We start from the raw sequence: 19,321 nt of genomic DNA on the forward strand, positions 1-19,321 counted from the left end.
GTCCTGCAAGACGCCACAAACACGTTCACGTCTGCAAGACGCCACAAACACGTTCAGTCCTGCAAGACGCCGCAAACACGTTCAGTCCTGCAAGACGCCGCAAATACGTTCAGTCCTACAAGACGCCGCAAACACGCTCACGTCTACAAGACGCCGCAAACACGCTCATTCCTGCAAGACGCCGCAAACACGTTCAGTCCTGCAAGACGCCGCAAACACGCTCACGTCTGCAAGACGCCGCAAACACGCTCACGTCTACAAGACGCCACAAACACGCTCACGTCTACAAGACGCCACAAACACGCTCACGTCTGCAAGACGCCGCAAACACGCTCACGTCTGCAAGACGCCGCAAACACGCTCATTCCTGCAAGACGCCGCAAACACGCTCACGTCTACAAGACGCCGCAAACACGCTCATTCCTGCAAGACGCCGCAAACACGCTCATTCCTGCAAGACGCCGCAAACACGCTCACGTCTGCAAGACGCCGCAAACACGCTCACGTCTACAAGACGCCGCAAACACGTTCAGTCCTGCAAGACGCCGCAAACACGCTCACGTCTACAAGACGCCGCAAACACGCTCACGTCTACAAGACGCCACAAACACGCTCACGTCTACAAGACGCCGCAAACACGTTCAGTCCTGCAAGACGCCGCAAACACGCTCACGTCTGCAAGACGCCGCAAACACGTTCATGTCTGCAAGACGCCGCAAACACGCTCACGTCTACAAGACGCCACAAACACGTTCAGTCCTGCAAACGCCACAAACACGTTCAGTCCTGCAAGACGCCGCAAACACGCTCACGTCTGCAAGACGCCGCAAACACGCTCACGTCTGCAAGACGCCGCAAACACGCTCATTCCTGCAAGACGCCGCAAACACGCTCACGTCTACAAGACGCCGCAAACACGCTCATTCCTGCAAGACGCCGCAAACACGCTCATTCCTGCAAGACGCCGCAAACACGCTCACGTCTGCAAGACGCCGCAAACACGCTCACGTCTACAAGACGCCGCAAACACGTTCAGTCCTGCAAGACGCCGCAAACACGCTCACGTCTACAAGACGCCGCAAACACGCTCACGTCTACAAGACGCCGCAAACACGCTCACGTCTACAAGACGCCGCAAACACGTTCAGTCCTGCAAGACGCCGCAAACACGCTCACGTCTGCAAGACGCCGCAAACACGTTCATGTCTGCAAGACGCCGCAAACACGCTCACGTCTACAAGACGCCACAAACACGTTCAGTCCTGCAAACGCCACAAACACGTTCAGTCCTGCAAGACGCCGCAAACACGTTCAGTCTGCAAGACGCCGCAAACACGTTCATGTCTGCAAGACGCCGCAAACACGCTCACGTCTACAAGACGCCGCAAACACATTCACCTCTGCAAGACGCCGCAAACACGTTCAGTCCTGCAAGACGCCGCAAACACGTTCAGTCCTGCAAGACGCCGCAAACACGTTCAGTCCTGCAAGACGCCGCAAACACGTTCAGTCCTGCAAGACGCCGCAAACACGTTCAGTCCTGCAAGACGCCGCAAACACGTTCAGTCCTGCAAGACGCCGCAAACACGTTCAGTCCTGCAAGACGCCGCAAACACGTTCAGTCCTGCAAGACGCCGCAAACACGTTCAGTCCTGCAAGACGCCGCAAACACGTTCAGTCCTGCAAGACGCTGCAAACACGTTCAGTCCTGCAAGACGCCGCAAACACGTTCACGTCTGCAAGACGCCGCAAACACGTTCACGTCTGCAAGACGCCGCAAACACGTTCAGTCCTGCAAGACGCCGCAAACACGTTCAGTCCTGCAAGACGCCGCAAACACGTTCAGTCCTGCAAGACGCCGCAAACACGTTCAGTCCTGCAAGACGCCGCAAACACGTTCAGTCCTGCAAGACGCCGCAAACACGTTCAGTCCTGCAAGACGCCGCAAACACGTTCAGTCCTGCAAGACGCCGCAAACACGTTCAGTCCTGCAAGACGCCGCAAACACGTTCAGTCCTGCAAGACGCCGCAAACACGTTCAGTCCTGCAAGACGCCGCAAACACGTTCATGTCTGCAAGACGCCGCAAACACGTTCAGTCCTGCAAGACGCCGCAAACACGTTCAGTCCTGCAAGACGCCGCAAACACGTTCAGTCCTGCAAGACGCCGCAAACACGTTCAGTCTGCAAGACGCCGCAAACACGTTCACGTCTGCAAGACGCCGCAAACACGCTCATTCCTGCAAGACGCCGCAAACACGCTCACGTCTACAAGACGCCGCAAACACGCTCACGTCTACAAGACGCCGCAAACACGCTCATTCCTGCAAGACGCCGCAAACACGCTCATTCCTGCAAGACGCCGCAAACACGCTCACATCTACAAGACGCCGCAAACACACTCACGTCTACAAGACGCCGCAAACACGCTCATTCCTGCAAGACGCCGCAAACACGCTCATTCCTGCAAGACGCCGCAAACACGCTCATTCCTGCAAGACGCCGCAAACACGCTCACATCTACAAGACGCCGCAAACACACTCACGTCTACAAGACGCCGCAAACACGTTGAGTCCTGCAAGACGCCGCAAACACGTTGAGTCCTGCAAGACGCCGCAAACACGTTCAGTCCTGCAAGACGCCGCAAACACGTTCAGTCCTGCAAGACGCCGCAAACACGTTCAGTCCTGCAAGACGCCGCAAACGCGTTCAGTCCTGCAAGACGCCGCAAACACGTTCAGTCCTGCAAGACGCCGCAAACACGTTCAGTCCTGCAAGACGCCGCAAACACGTTCAGTCCTGCAAGACGCCGCAAACACGTTCAGTCCTGCAAGACGCCGCAAACACGTTCAGTCCTGCAAGACGCCGCAAACACGCTCACGTCTACAAGACGCCGCAAACACGTTCACCTCTGCAAGACGCCGCAAACACGTTCAGTCCTGCAAGACGCCACAAACACGTTCAGTCCTGCAAGACGCCGCAAACACGTTCAGTCCTGCAAGACGCCGCAAACACGTTCAGTCCTGCAAGACGCCGCAAACACGTTCAGTCCTGCAAGACGCCGCAAACACGTTCACGTCTTCAAGACGCTGCAAACACGTTCATGTCTGCAAGACGCCGCAAACACGTTCAGTCCTGCAAGACGCCGCAAACACGTTCACGTCTTCAAGACGCCACAAACACGTTCAGTCCTGCAAGACGCCACAAACACGTTCAGTCCTGCAAGACGCCGCAAACACGTTCAGTCCTGCAAGACGCCACAAACACGTTCACGTCTGCAAGACGCCACAAACACGTTCAGTCCTGCAAGACGCCGCAAACACGTTCACAGCAGCAAATCAGAACGTTCAGCAACGGCTCTAAACGGAGAAGATTCCTGCAAGGCCAGCCTGTAGACACGAGCCCGAACGGTAAAGATCTCATGTCATCTCAGGACTTAAGACGAGAGGGACCGGGCCGTTCCCCGGAGTCGGTCCGAGACTCTGGAATGCTCTGCCGCCTACACAGTGGAGAGCTTTAAGTCTCGTCTAAAAGTCACTTTTATTCTTCGGCTTTTAACACTGTGAGTTGTGTGGTTCTCTGTGTCTTTTATTTGTTTTATTTTTCCTTTTAATTATTTTATTGCGTATTTATTTATTTTTAATTGTTTTACCTGTTTTTATTATTTTAACAACACTACTTTTTCGTGTTATTTTTATTTTGTGATATTCAACTCTGTGCAGCACTTTGGCGACATTCTGTTCTTAAAATGTGTTTTATAAATAAAGTGGATTGGATCTTCCTCTGACTGGAACAGCTTGATCCCAGTATGAACTCTGCTTATTTATCCCAGTTCCTGCCAACCAGTTGCTTCTGGTTACAAACTGGGAAAACCGCCTTTCCCGTCTGATGTTTTATTTTCTTTATTTAGATTTGTAAATGCCTTGCAACCGTGCAGGCGGTCAGCACAAACAGAGACAGATGCTGTTAACTATAACTTAACTATTTTGTTGTCTTTATTTCAGTGCTTTTAATGTTGATTTATGTTATTTTACCTGTACAGCACTTTGATTACTTTGAAGTATGTGAAAGTGTTCTACAAATAAAGTTTTGATTGATCAACTAAACAGAAAACAGCATTAAATCATTATGTTATATTAATCATCACAATGTTTGACGCGTGCAAAGTCGGATTTAAGTCAAAGCAAAGAACTATGAAACAAATCAAAGCCTTATTTTAATAACCCTGCCCTGGAAAAAGTTTTCCACCTGCTCATGATGTCCTGTTTAGATCATTGTAACTCTCTTTATTTTGGCGTTGATCAGTTAACTTTGCACCAAAACGCTGCGGCTCTGACAGGAACACGACGTTACGATCACATCACCACTGTTCTCGCTTCTCTGCACTGGCTTCCTGTTAGTTTTAGGACCCAGTACAAGATTTTATTGATTGTTTTTAAAGCTTTAAATGGTTTGGCTCCCTTGTATCGGTCAGAGTTGTGACATGAACATGCTCCAGCCAGGACTCTCAGCTCCTCTTTACTTCAGGTCCCATCGGCCGGATTAAAATCCAGCCTTTTCTGTTGCTGCTCCGACGATCTGGAATAACCTTCTCCTTTACATCAGAGCTGCTCAGTCTGTCCTTAAAACCCACTTCTTTGAGCTGGCATTTGGTCATACCTGAGCTTTTTCTTTGTGTATTTTAATTCTTTTACTTTTTAGATTTTTGTTTTGTGTCCAGATTTTATTTATTTTTAAATGTGCAGTGTTGTTGTTTGTTGTTTTATTGTTCAGCACTTTGGGCAGCTGCTGCTGTAGAAATGTGCTGGATAAATCAACTTGAACTTAAATTAAATGAATCCTGGACTAAAGGCAGAATATTCTTTTTAAATGAATGAGATCAGAGTGAAGAAATAAATAGAAATAAATGGAAACTTACAGGCTGAGGAACTCTTGTGGGATCCAGTTGGGACTGATGCTTCCTGCTGTGCATCTTTACCTTCTCCTTCACCTCTGGACACACTCACCTCCTCCTGCTCTGTGTCCACACCTGCTCAGGTATCACAACAAACACAACCTGACGTCAGAACACCCAACACACACCTTCAGCTGAAGTTAAAGCACCTTCATGTTTCTGCACTAGAGGCTAACAGTTTGCTTAGCTAAAACAGCTCCACTCACGTTTGGTTTGCAGCTCTGGTTCATCTTCTTTCTCTTCTTTATCTTCAGAGTCTTGTTTTAAACTTCCAGACTTCCGGCATCTGAGATCAGTCATGACGAGGTGGAATTATTCCCGGAGCTGCAGCAGCATGCCAGCTAGCAGCCAGCTAGCCGGCCTTCGCTCCTTTCTGTCTGCTCTTAGATCTGAACTGACAGGGAGACTGTCCAGATGTTTATAAGGAGACTGGTTTCCAGCTGGGATCCGCAAACAAAACAGCAACACAGCCCAGTTTCTGCGGAGATGTTCAGTAAACTCTGAGCTTTTCCTCCTCCAGGCTGCGGCGCGTCCTGTTCCCCGCTGCTGCGTTCAGGATGCCTCGGAAATGGAAAAACTAAACTAAAGAATAAAGAAATCTTTTTCGCTTCTAAAATTTAGGCTTACAAAAAAAACAAAACAAAAAAAAAAACCAAAACCGTGGCTTACCTAAAACTTGATGTTGTGCTTACTATTCATTTTCTAAATTAAACTAATGTTTAGCTTAAAAACAACTTAGCCAAAGACGCTTAACTTTAAATCTGCTTCATTAACTTTAAAAAAAAGGAAAAATAAATAAATAAATAAATAATATAGGTAATGTACAATGCTTTTTGTCGTAATACATCTAACAATGTTACCAATTAAGAAAACAGATCACCCGTTTCTTTTTTTTAATTTAATTTATTATTTCTAGCAAAAATGAGTTCTTTCCAAGTTCCCATTTTCTGCGAACGCAACAGAAGCTGTTGCTTGATGTGATTGGCTGATCTCTGGATCAATATTATGACGATTATAACCCATAGACATTATATACATGTCTATGATTAGAAGCCAGAAACAGAAACTTAACTAAATAAAGTAAACTGAAATAAAACAAAGCAACAGAAAATCTTGCTTGATCGTGATTGTTTGATGTCTGGATCGTTATTCTCACGTTCAACTATTATAACACAGAAAAAGAAACTTGACTAAATTAAATAAAATAAGTGAAAGCTTCTATGAAATTATTGAAACTAGTTATTAATTTTCAAAGCTTTAGTTTTAAATAAGTAAATCCTACTTCCAGTTATAATAACTTTAACTTTTGGTTAAAAGTTTAAGCTTTCCATGTTTTTGCATGAACTCCAAAGGATTCCAGAAAAGCATGTTGATCTAGGAATGCTGTTTACAGGCGGTTTTAGCACTTTGGGAGGACTGAGAATTACAAACTGACACCAGCTGAATTTCCTCCAACTATCTATATATTACAGTGTCACAAGATGCATGATAAGACTCAAAAAGCAGCGTTTGCTCCTTTTGGGCTTCCGGAGCAACGTGGCCGCTGAACCAGAGCATCACAGTGCACCTTCAACAAATCCATTGCTCATGTTGGGTTTTCTGCTGATTTCCCAGTAAGTCCCACTGAGGCTGATGAGCCTGATGCCAGGTGATGCTCCGTAACTCTTCCTGTGCACGAGGACTTTTTCTTCCCAACACCAACGATGGATGTAGAGCCGTAGATAAAGACTGCTAGATGGAAGGCATGGATACCGACAGTGTTGCTACGACTTATGTAACATCACGCCGTTGTTCTGGAAGCCTTTCAGGTTAATGTGACCCGAGTCCAACATGGTGGCAGAACGAAAGGGCCCCTCATGGTTCCTTCAGGTTTAAATGCATTCCCACCAACCAATAGGAGTTTAGATCAGGACATGCACAGTGGATATATCTGCTGTTCATGTGATCAAAGTGTTATATTCTCCTCACAGTCAGTGGAAAAGCCCGTGTGTGTGTGTGTGTGTGTGTGTGTGTTCTAACTTCCCAACATGCATCTTAAGTCCAGGCAGTGTATGCAGTGATCGGTGTTCCAGATGTATCAATTCAAATATGGATCTAATGATCATTTCTAAAGAGTAAACCTGGAATTTTTCCTGTTTTCTGTCTTTTCATGACCAAAATGTTGTAAATAAATCTGACGAGGACGAAGTCAGACTTTGGTTATTATAAATAAAAGGTTTACGCTGCACCCTGCTTTAGTGCTTATACAAACAGATTAATATGCTTTCTAGGGAGGTGACGATGACTTTTGATTCGATTCAGACTTTTTGGGTGCCGATTCAATTTAAATTGTGATTCTCACCATTCTTTGATATCGCTGATTTTTGTTGATTAATATTTTCTGCTCATCATTTTTCTTGCTTTCAAAGAGGAAAAACAACCCAGCAGCCAGACCATCATTCTGCTGCTAAAATACCCAAGACAAATAAAAAGATCACTTAAAATAACAAAAATGACAAACTTTTTTTAAAATAATGGACTACTTCTATTTATTTGAAAAAAAGAGATTTTTTTAACACAAAAAAAAAAAAGCAATTTTAAAATTTTGAAGCAAAAAATCCCGATATTCAATTTTTCTATCCGATTTTCCCAACCATTTCATCTTTCTGTTCCATGGTGGGAATATTTTAAAGACAACATCCAGAAAGTGTCCAAAGAACAGATTGTTTCTCATTTAAACATATATGGTGATCAAACAGATAGATTAGATTACATAGAAGTTCCTCTACTGGGATTACTGGGAGTGAGACAGAAATCTGCAAGAAAAGACTCGTCTGATGTTCATTTCACTTCCAAGGTTTAAGCAAACAGATTTTCACAAGTTCATGCAGAGGACTTGGCAAACAAAACAGTTTCAATTATAAATCACACAAAGTGCAACGCTGCCAGGGAAGAGGAAGAATGACCCAATCACCAGGATACCGCGGGATCCCACAGTATCCTGCATTATCACGCTTTGCCAAGCAGTATCCCGAGGTATCACCCAGTATCACGCAGGATCACCCAGTATCACCCAGTATCACGCAGGATCACCCAGTATCACGCAGGATCACCCAGTATCACGCAGGATCACCCAGTATCACGCAGTATCCCGAGGTATCACCCAGTATCCCGAGGTATCACCCAGTATCCCGAGGTATCACCCAGTATCCCGAGGTATCACCCAGTATCACCCAGTATCACGCAGGATCACCCAGTATCACCCAGTATCACGCAGGATCACCCAGTATCACGCAGGATCACCCAGTATCACGCAGTATCACCCAGTATCACGCAGTATCCCGAGGTATCACCCAGTATCCCGAGGTATCACCCAGTATCCCGAGGTATCACCCAGTATCACGCAGGATCACCCAGTATCCCGAGGTATCACCCAGTATCCCGAGGTATCACCCAGTATCACGCAGGATCACCCAGTATCACCCAGTATCACGCAGGATCACCCAGTATCACGCAGTATCACCCAGTATCACGCAGTATCACCCAGTATCACGCAGGATCACCCAGTATCACGCAGGATCACCCAGTATCACGCAGGATCACGCAGTATCACCCAGTATCACGCAGTATCACCCAGTATCACGCAGGATCACCCAGTATCACGCAGGATCACCCAGTATCACCCAGTATCACGCAGTATCACCCAGTATCACGCAGGATCACCCAGTATCACGCAGGATCACCCAGTATCACGCAGGATCACCCAGTATCACGCAGTATCACCCAGTATCACCCAGTATCACCCAGTATCACGCAGGATCACCCAGTATCACGCAGTATCACGCAGTATCACGCAGTATCACCCAGTATCACGCAGTATCCCGAGGTATCACCCAGTATCCCGAGGTATCACCCAGTATCACGCAGTATCCCGAGGTATCACCCAGTATCCCGAGGTATCACCCAGGATCACCCAGTATCACCCAGGATCACCCAGTATCACCCAGTATCACGCAGGATCACCCAGTATCACGCAGTATCACCCAGTATCACGCAGGATCACCCAGTATCACGCAGGATCACCCAGGATCACCCAGTATCACGCAGGATCACCCAGTATCACGCAGGATCACCCAGGATCACGCAGGATCACCCAGTATCACGCAGGATCACCCAGGATCACCCAGTATCACGCAGGATCACCCAGTATCACGCAGGATCACCCAGTATCACGCAGGATCACCCAGTATCACGCAGGATCACCCAGTATCACCCAGGATCACCCAGGATCACGCAGGATCACGCAGGATCACGCAGTATCACGCAGTATCACGCAGGATCACGCAGTATCACGCAGGATCACCCAGGATCACCCAGGATCACCCAGGATCACGCAGTATCACGCAGGATCACGCAGTATCACGCAGGATCACGCAGTATCACGCAGGATCACGCAGTATCACGCAGTATCACGCAGGATCACGCAGTATCACGCAGGATCACGCAGGATCACGCAGTATCACGCAGTATCACGCAGTATCACGCAGGATCACGCAGTATCACGCAGGATCACGCAGTATCACGCAGGATCACGCAGGATCACGCAGTATCACGCAGGATCACGCAGTATCACGCAGGATCACCCAGTATCACGCAGGATCACGCAGTATCACGCAGGATCACGCAGTATCACGCAGGATCACGCAGTATCACCCAGTATCACGCAGGATCACCCAGTATCACGCAGGATCACGCAGTATCACTCAGTATCACGCAGGATCACCCAGTATCACCCAGTATCCCGCAGTATCACGCAGGATCACGCAGTATCACCCAGTATCCTGTGGTATCTTGTGGTAATCTGATGGTTTTATCACATAAAACATGTATGTATGGTTATGGTGACTGAGAAGGGCCGGACATAAAACGTGTGAAAACCTGCTCAGATCCTCTATGTTGGATTTTTCTGGGAATCAATAAGATGCCATCCCTCCATCTGCGAGGGACACACACCTGTACACACACTGCCTGCGAGGGACACACACCTGTACACACACCGCCTGCGAGCGACACACACCGCCTGCGAGCGACACACACCTGTACACACACCGCCTGCGAGCGACACACACCTGTACACACACCGCCTGCGAGCGACACACACCTGTACACACACCGCCTGCGAGCGACACACACCTGTACACACACCGCCTGCGAGCGACACACACCTGTACACACCATCAGGTGATCATTCTGGGATTCTGGCAGCTTTCGGCGCTTGGACCAACACATTTAGCCGTGTTGCTCGTTCCACAGGAGACTCGTCAGGTTTTCTACAGACCAACTGGGATTGGGCTCCACACCCCCTCTTCTCATTTTGCCTCCTTTAAGTGATTTTCTTTAAGTCATTTATTCATTGTTTAGTTTTGTATCATCAGTAGGGATGTCGCGAGCAACGCGGTACATCATCTGCCTGTGTGCACTCGGCTTTGTGTGCACGTGTTGCTTCTGGCTGACGTGTAACCGTGGAAACATCGTGACTTAGCTGCCGTCAGAAAACTCTAAATAAACTGTATATCTGCATCACAGTCCAATCCGATTTCATTTGCAGAGCACAGAGACAACACATCGTACACAACACGGGTAAAACACAGCTGCATCATAAAAACATGAAAGGTAACAATACTTCCAGTTAAAAGCCAGATACAAACAACGTGTCCTAAAAAGAAGACTGGAAAACAGGAGGCGGCGTACCCGATACACGACGGTAGCAGTTTTGGGGCTCAGAAACAACAACCAACACCTGATCTGCCCGCCTGGCTGGAGCAGGGCAGGAAAGTTCCCCAAACAAAGAGGAAGTCTGGTTGAAGCCACCCAGGAGGTTTATTTCTGCAGAAGCAGAGTTTCATCGGGTTGGGATCTGCAGTCGGAGCATTAAAGATAAAAACATGAAACATTAACAAGTTCTGCGACTGGTCGCGGAACAGTGGACCAGCTCTATACCCTCTCTGGGGTCCTGGAGGGGGCATGGGAGTTTGCCCAACCAGTCTACATCTGCTTTGTGGACCTGGAGAAGGCATTCGACCGTGTCCCCCGGGGGCTCCTGTGGGGGGTACTCCGGGAGTATGGGGTACCGGACCACCTTGTACGAGCTGTCCGGTCCCTGTACGACAGCTTGGTCCGCATTGCCGGTAGTAAGTTGGATCCGTTTCCGGTGAGGGTTGGACTCCGCCAAGGCTGCCCTTTATCACCAATTCTGTTCATAACTTATATGGACAGAATTTCTAGGCGCAGCCGAGGTGTTGAGGGGATCCGACTTGGTGGCCTCAGGATTGGGTCCCTGCTTTTTGCAGATGACGTGGTCCTGTTGGCTTCACCTGGTCGTGATCTCCAGCTCTCACTTGAGCGATTCGCGGCCGAGTGTGAAGCGGCTGGGATGAGAATCAGCACCTCCAGATCTGAGACCATGGTCCTCAGCCGGAATAGGGTGGATTGCCCTCTCCGGGTCGGGGGTCAGGTCCTGCCTCAAGTGGAGGAGTTTAAATATCTCGGGGTCTTGAAGGATGGAGCGCGAGATCGACAGACGGATCGGTGCGGCGTCTGCAGTAATGCAGACTCTGCGCCGGTCTGTCGTAGTGAAGAAGGAGCTGAGCCAGAAGGCAAAGCTCTCCATTTACCAGTCGATCTACGTTCCTACCCTCACCTATGGTCATGAGCTGTGGGTCGTGACCGAAAGAACCAGATCTCGTATACAGGCGGCTGAAATGGGTTTCCTCCGCAGGGTGGCCGGGCTCTCCCTTAGAGATAGGGTGAGGAGCTCGGTCATCCGGGAGGAGATCAGAGTAGAGCCGCTGCTCCTCCGCATCGAGAGGAACCAGTTGAGGTGGCTCGGGCATCTGGTCAGGATGCCTCCTGGACCTCCCTGGTGAGGTGTTCCAGGCACGTCCCTCTGGGAGGAGACCCCAGGGAAGACCCAGGACACGCTGGAGGGATTATATCTCTCAGCTGGCCTGGGAACACCTCGGGATCCCCCCCGCAGAGTTGGTAAATGTGGCTGGGGAGAGGGAAGTCTGGGCTTCCCTGCTCAGGCTGCTGCCCCCGCGACCCGACCCCGGATAAGCGGCATGAAGATGAAGATGAAGATGACATTAACAAGTAAAATGGTCCCATTTATTCCTAAAGTTGGATCCATAAAGTTCTGGAACTATTCTTTTTCTTAAAAACTCTAAAAGTGAAAGAAACTTCTGACACGAGCAAACAGAGCGTAAAAGTGAGAAACCTGCAGACTTTGGTCCAGAAACGGAAACGCCGAGACGACGGACGCTTTAAATAAAACCGTATAAAAGACATGGAGGAACTCGACTGTGGTTTTTCTGTGGCGTTTGTTGGAGAAAGGTGAGAACTTTGCTTATTCTTGCCCCGACGAGTCGTCCGAACTCGCAGAGTTGTCTGAGGTGGGCGCGTCGGCCGTCGCTGCTTCTGCTGGAGAAAACAAACGCAGTCAGGTTTGTACGGCGGCGGCGGCAGCGATAAGCCAAAGGAACATCCATACCTGCTCTGGTTTTCAGCAGATTTCCCGCTGACCCTGTAACTTCGGCATCACACCTCTCCAGTAATACTCTCAGGTTTTTGGTGACTTGTGGGTGTTTCGCCGTCTTCGCCGCCGCTTCGTCATCTGAGCTGTCGCTGGATGAGTCTGAAACAGAAGCACTTTTATTTTAAACCAATGTTCGTCATAATGTACACACAGCGACATGCAGCTAGAGCTGTTTTTCCTTCCCACTGTCGCCTCCTGCTGCCCAGGATGAGGGATCAGATCCAGGTGCAGACTGTGGATTTTCCTGAACTAGAATATTTCTGATGAATCTGCTCGTCTTCACGTGTCTGTTAAGTCTCCTGAGATGACGAGAGCTGCTGTACAATTAAAAAATTGGCGGAGCTTCTGTGAAGTCACCTGTAAGTGTCAGAACTGAAGCTCAATAGACATTTTCGTCCTGCCAGGAAAATACAAGAATGGGCAAAGAGGTGGAGCCGAGAGGCGGTCTGTGGGCATCGGGGTGGATGACTGACACCCATCAAACTTCTACCTGCCTGTGTTTTCTTTTTAACTTTATTTCAAGAAATTGTATAACAAGCCAGCTTGTAACAGGCGTAAAGCTTTCCAGGTACGTTTAATGCAACCGAGCAGTAAAACTGTAACATTAGAAGGAAAAAGAAAAAAAACCACGAAAACAAAACAAACAAGAGCGAGCACTGTTGCAAACTAAAGCTTTCAAATATATGTGGATAAGTATATATATCTAATATATACATTCCTGATATAAATGTAGATTTATTTGTAAGAGAGGAAACAAAGAAAAAGGAAACAACAAAAACACTTCTCATTCAAATATCTTATTAAAAAAAATAATATAATTTATAGGCTTTAGGGAATTTACAATATTTCAGGATTTTTTTCAACAAAATTAGTTATTTTTTAAATGCTTCAAGAATTGAGTATATTTTCAAAACTCTACAATTGTGAAAAAAAATTTCCGCCAATATAATCAAATTATTATTTTCAAATGCAACTCTTTTATTTTCCATTTGCAGACCAAATTAATTTTTTGAAAGGATTTTTGCAGGAAATCCAAAGTTGAAAACTAACCCAGAAATCAGCCGATTTTCCACACGAATGAAAGATGTTCTACAGTTTCAATGTCGGCGTTACAGAAAGTACACAAATTCATACCAATATTAAATTCACTATGTAAGAATTCATTTGAAGGATAAATGGCATTCAAGATTTTGAAATGATTTCCTTTTGCTTTAGGTGGAATTGGAAAGGATAAATATTGAGTCATAAATTTAGGACTATAATCTTTAAAAAATGGTTTACTTCTACCTGCCTGTAGCTAAGAGCTGAACGAGCTAACGGAGGTAGGCGGACCAAAGCTAAGTCAGGCTGTGAGCTGGATGAAAACTGCAGCTGTGCAACACGCTGCCTTCCTGCAGCTGGATATCTGCTACCTGTCAATCAAAAGGACACGCCCCCTAATTATGCTGAATATTGGGATTAAATAAGAGTTAAATAAGAATTAAATAAGAGAGCGAACATCGAGCTTTCTGTAGCTAAGAGCTAACCGAGCTAACCCGGAGATAACAGGAGCTAACCAGCTAACGGAGGTAAGCGGGCTAAAGCTAAGTCACGTTGTTAACCAGCTAAAAACCGCGGTTGTTCTACGTTCTTCTGACTTGAAGCGGGAGATCGGGTACCTGTCAATCAAAAGGACACGCCCCTAAATATGCCGAATTTCGAGATTAAATTACTTTTAAACGGACGAGTTAGAAAAAAATTCACTCCCCCCACAGTTGTCATGAAGGTAAACCTGACCTATTAAACCTAAAATGGATTTTTGTACCAGGCTGTAAACATGTTTATTTCTGCTGTAAACATGTTTATTCCTGCCGTAAACATGTTTACCATCTTTCATACGCTGTCTATGAATTAAACAGATGGATTATAATCATCTCTACAGTCATTGGACCAACGGTTTTGTCCAGAGCAACTTCCATGTGATAACTGATCAGGATTTAGGTAAAGTTGCCAAATGAGGCAGAATTTCTTGTCCTGAGACCCCGAAGCAGAGCGGTGAGATCTAAAGATGAGAAAACCAAGCGTGCTTTGAGCTTCGCTGCGAGGATAAACATTTACTGCATCACTGAATCGAAAGCATGAAGTTAAGCTGATTATGTTTATGTGAGCAGATTATTACTTAACATGAGTTAATAACAAACTTCATCAGACGGGAACTTTACCTTTCACAGACGCCTTTCTGGGCTTTCTGGAAGCTGCGTCTCTTTTCTGGGGAGTCGATGCCTTCGTTTTGCTTTTTGTGTGACTCTTCTTCACGAGATTCATCAGAGGTTCGTCATCCGAACTTTCATCTGACGATTCTGCCAAAGAGCAGCAAGAAGCTTTAAAACGTTTTCTTCGGTTTGTTTTTCCTCTGAACCGTTGCCGGTCTACCTTTCTTCTTCTTCGACGCCCTGCTTTGCGACACGCTGCTCTTCTTGGGGCTTTTCTCTGCAGCTTTTCTCTTCATGGCGACGAGCTTCACCAGCGGCTCGTCTTCATCATCTGAGCTGTTGTCTGAGGATGAAGACGCAGGAAGTCGGAGCACGAACAGCCTGTAACAAACGGAATAAAGAGGCTTCCTACCTTTTAGTAATTTTTCTTTATGTTTTGTGATCGTTTTCTTCTTCGGCGATGTCTTCTGATCTTTCAGACCATCGGTTTTCTTCTTCATCATCACGGCCAGCGGCTCATCGTCTGAGCTGTGCTCACTGGAAGTCTCGACATATTTCACTACAAGCAGATCATTTATTTTCTTTAAATTACAATAAAGAAAAACCAGAAACGAGTTCAGATTTTGGAAGTTTGACACGCACCGGATTTCCTCGCTACGGTCCTTTTAGATTTCACCACCGGAGTCGCCGCTTTTCTCTGCCGTCTCTGCCGTTTGTTCGCAGTTTTACTTAAAGGCTCGTCGTCGGAGCTCTCATCCTTCTCCACTGAGACGACGGGAAAGCGCAGAAAGACAGGAGTTAAAATCTAAACAGCTCTGAGATCCTGGTGCTCAAAGCAGAAAAGTTAACTCCACCTTTCTTTTTCCTCTCAACAGACTCTCTGGGTGTTGCCGAGCGCGGCTTCTTTGTGGTTCTGGAGGCGGATTTGGCGATTTTTATCAGCGGCTCGTTGTCAGAGTCGTCCTCTGTGTCTGAAGAAAATAAACGTTCAGTCAGAAAGTTGTGTGGGAAAGCGCAGCGGTAGACGCCGTCATGTCTTCACCTGCTTCCTTGGTTTTTCGCCCAGAAGATTTGGGTGGCGTGTTTTCCTTTTTGTTTTGTTCCGCCGCCGGTGCCGCAGATTTTTTCTTCTTAATCAGCGGCTCATCGTCCGAGTCATCCGCAGCTAAAAGAAAACAGAGGAATATTTAACATTTAGCACAAACTTCTGGGAAATACTAAAGTAAAATTTTAACGTTTACCACCTTCATCCTTCTTTGAAACTGGATTGGAGCTGCGGGTGTTGTCACATGACTTCTTGGCTTCACTCTGAGGCCTCATCAGGAGCTTCGACAGAGGAATGAAATCCTCATCGTCAGAGGCGGAGCTGTCCTTCCCTGATGAGTGAAAGACATGATGGCACAAACAGTCAACTAAATTATGTGAAATCAAATTAAAATGCTCAGATACAGTTTAAAATAAATGTTTCTGTATCGTATAAAAGCTCTTTCAGCAGCAGGGAGTCAACGTAATGGTTTCCTGTACAATACCCATCTCTCACATAGCAGTGGAGAAAAACTCTTTCCAGTTCACTGAGGTTTGCAGCACTGGTTTCAGCTCAGCTCAGAAACTCTCGTCCCACCAGCTTGAGGTCTGCACCTTCATTCTTTTCTTTTTAACCCCTTCTGTTAGAGATTTGCTGCCGTGTTTAGGATCATCGCCCGGTTGCAGGAAGCAATTTTGGGAAAACTTCAGCTGTCAGACGGATGACCTAACATAAGACTCTAGAATACTTTGGACAGAGAAGTTCATAAAGCACTCAATAACTGCAAGATGTGCAAGTCCTGCAGCTGCAGAACAAGACCTGATCATCAGTCCTCCACCATGATTAACAGTTGTTGTGAGGCGTTTGTTTCGATATGCTGTGTTTTGGTTTTGTTCTGGTCCAATGAGGACTTTGTTCCAGAAGTCTGGTGGTTTCTCCAGCTAGACCTTTGTCATCCTAACCCAACCAGCCATGCTTGTACAGTATTTTCTACAGTATATTCTAGTTGTACTGTCACAGACTATAACGTGTATTTTCCACTTGTAGATGAGCTTTCTCTCTGGAGAATGATGAATTCCAGACAGAGTGTAAATGACCTTACAAGCCAGACTGATGGACAGCATCTGTTGCTTCTTGAGGATCATTGTTGATATCTTTCCTCCCCTGCACAATCTAAAAACACACACCTGAATTATGGAGAACAGTATACTGACCAAAATTGTGCTGTTATGGGAGAAATTTACACTGAAGGTGATTATCAGTTCAACACAACATTCATTAGCAGCACATGGCTCCTTTTTTCCCTCTTAATTACTCTGAAAGTGCAAGAAATGGATGCAGTTTTGTATTCTGAATGTCTATAAAGTACATTTTCAATAAATATGACCAAGGTGGATTATATAATTTGTTACAGGGATTTTTTGTTCTAGTTATATGTTCTCCCTGTTTTAAAGCCAGGACAGTAATGAACAGTTTATTATTTATTGATTGAACGAAAAGTTTATTATTTACTCTAGAAGTAATAGAAATGGATGCATTTTTGCATTCTGAATGTAAAAGTATAGGGGTGGGAAAATCGATCGAAAAATTGGAAAAGGGAATTTTTTTCTACACAATTTTGAAATCGATTTTTTAATTTTATTTTATTTTATTTTTTGGTTAAAAAAAAATCCCTTTTTTTCCAAATAAATAAAATGGATGCTATATAAATCCTTTTACTTGTCTTCTTGGGCATTATGGCAGCAGAATGATGGTCTGGCTACTCCGTTGTTTTTTTCCTCATTGAAATGAAGAAAAATAACGAGCAAAAAAAAGGTTTTATACATTTTTTTTTAAATATACAAAAATCAGCAATATCGGAGAATCGCAATTTAAATCGAATCAGCACAAAAAAGACAAAAGCACATCGTCACACCACTAATAAAGTACTTTTCAATAAATATAGACAAAGTGCATCGTATAATTTGTTAGAGATTTTTTTTCTAGTTAAATGTCCTCCTTATTTTAAATCCAGGACAGTAATAAACAGTTTATTACCACGTTGTAAGCTAACAGCTGGCTTCACAGTCCTAACACACCTCTGCATCCTCATCTGAAAGGTTTATGCAGCTACCTGGAGAGTCATGTGCCATGTTAGCCGGGCTGCAGTCCATTCTGCTGGTCAGTCTCAGGTATTTACATCCACACCTGCTGCAAGCTTCTTATTCTCTTAATGTTCGCTCAGTCGCTGGGATGTTTCCACTGGTTGTACGTACAGAATTTTTAGCAGCTATAAAATACACCGTTCCACCAAAATCCAGCTTGATTTCAGATGAGAAAACCCGTTTCTCCAGTTGCGGGGGTAAAAAGGGGGCCACGTTCAGGTCTGGTTTGTTCTCTTCCGCTTAGTTTAAGAGGAAGGCGGGAGGGCGCGCTTTGATGACGGATCACCGCGTCATTGGTCCGTGAACTCCAGTTGCTTAGCAACGAAATTTAGACTTAAGCTAGATTTGATTAAAAAATGTTTTTCCCCCAATTACAGAATACACCATAACTAAACAAAAATCAATCGTCTACCCCTGTGAAAACAATTAAACATCAGGACAGAGTACATTCTGATGTTTCAGCAGAACTGAGACCACGCTATCAATGGCATACATCTGAATAGTCTGCAACCAATTTTGGTTGTAAAACCAAAAAAACTGCTTTTACAAGCTGTAACAGATCACTATTATCTTTTCCAAATTAAAATGAAGTATATTCTGAAGGAATATGACACAGAAACATCCAGAAAATTAAGGAAAATATATTTGTCTTCTCCAGTTTTACCAAAAACTAAGAGTATCATTCAAGATCCTAAATGAAATCTACCTATCTAACGACTTCCTACAATTAAAATTCAACTTGGACAATAACTCATGTGAATTCTGTGAAAAAGAAATCTAAACAACAGAGCACATATTTTTATTGCAGACGTGTGTGATTTTCAGACTGCCTTTCAGAGTTGGCTCCACTTAAAGAATATCACCATGTACCCTCCGACTATGTGCTGAATCAAAACCGGTGGAATATCAAAAGAACCTGGAATTTCTTGTAAACAACCTGATCCTGTTGGCCCTACATGTCATACATCCATGTAAATATGCCAGAACTAAGCCCCCCATCAATGGATGGAAAATGATCTCAGAATATTCACAAAATCTCTTCAAAATATGAAAACAAAAAATTCCCAAAGACTTTTTTCCTTGATGGACTTGTTCATGTTACTAGACAGACTCCTAATCGATTTCTCTGTGTGTGTGTGTGTGTGTTTGTTTAGGCTCTCATTCCTATCAGACTGCCTTGTTGGAAGTTACCTCAACACCTGTTAAATGTATACAACCAATATGCTGTATGAATGTACTTTTTTTTTTTTTTTTTAATTTTTTATTGAACAACAGGTTCTCCCGCATATCTTTTAACAAATGTTCTTTGTTAAATTTAGTTTAATGTTTCATAAGTTAGTCAAAATATGTGAAATAAAGTAAATATGGCTACGAATGTGTTGTTTACAGAGTTTTTGGTAAACATAACTTTTTTCCAATTTACATTCTGCACCG

At 45.3% G+C, this 19,321-nt stretch overlaps 3 protein-coding genes across 4 annotated transcripts in view; all 3 read right to left on the reverse strand.

Moving 5' to 3' along the window:
* LOC306770330 (putative C-mannosyltransferase DPY19L4) overlaps positions 1-5,489 on the reverse strand; it is a 37,451-nt gene extending 31,962 nt beyond the window's left edge. For both annotated transcript variants that reach the window (XM_079259188.1, XM_079259187.1), the window contains exons 1-2: positions 5,161-5,489; positions 4,919-5,029 (exon numbers count right to left, since the gene is read on the reverse strand). In XM_079259188.1, coding sequence (XP_079115314.1) covers positions 4,919-5,029; positions 5,161-5,254 — 205 coding nt within the window. In that variant the 5' untranslated portion in view covers positions 5,255-5,489. The remainder of the gene's footprint in view (positions 1-4,918; positions 5,030-5,160) is intronic.
* Positions 5,490-12,307: 6,818 nt separating this feature from the next.
* On the reverse strand, positions 12,308-15,383 carry LOC306770316 (uncharacterized protein). Its single transcript, XM_079259174.1, has 6 exons — positions 15,362-15,383; positions 15,132-15,278; positions 14,940-15,062; positions 14,729-14,866; positions 12,483-12,626; positions 12,308-12,409 (listed from the first exon to the last, which is right to left on the reverse strand). The coding sequence occupies exons 2-6, from the start codon at positions 15,220-15,222 to the stop codon at positions 12,339-12,341; spliced, it is 567 nt and encodes a 188-aa protein (XP_079115300.1). The 5' UTR covers positions 15,223-15,278; positions 15,362-15,383; the 3' UTR covers positions 12,308-12,338.
* A 328-nt stretch (positions 15,384-15,711) lies between these two features.
* LOC306770394 (uncharacterized protein) lies at positions 15,712-17,969 on the reverse strand (the record flags this gene model as incomplete). The annotated part of the gene is made up of 3 exons (XM_079259254.1): positions 17,857-17,969; positions 15,964-16,095; positions 15,712-15,884 (listed from the first exon to the last, which is right to left on the reverse strand). Exons 1-3 carry the CDS (start codon positions 17,894-17,896, stop codon positions 15,712-15,714), a joined length of 345 nt encoding a protein of 114 aa, XP_079115380.1. The 5' UTR covers positions 17,897-17,969.
* Between the last annotated feature and the right edge of the window lie 1,352 nt (positions 17,970-19,321).

This window comes from Telmatherina bonti (assembly GCF_933228915.1).
Source record: "Telmatherina bonti genome assembly, chromosome: 19".
NCBI classification, from domain to species: Eukaryota; Metazoa; Chordata; class Actinopteri; order Atheriniformes; family Telmatherinidae; genus Telmatherina; species Telmatherina bonti.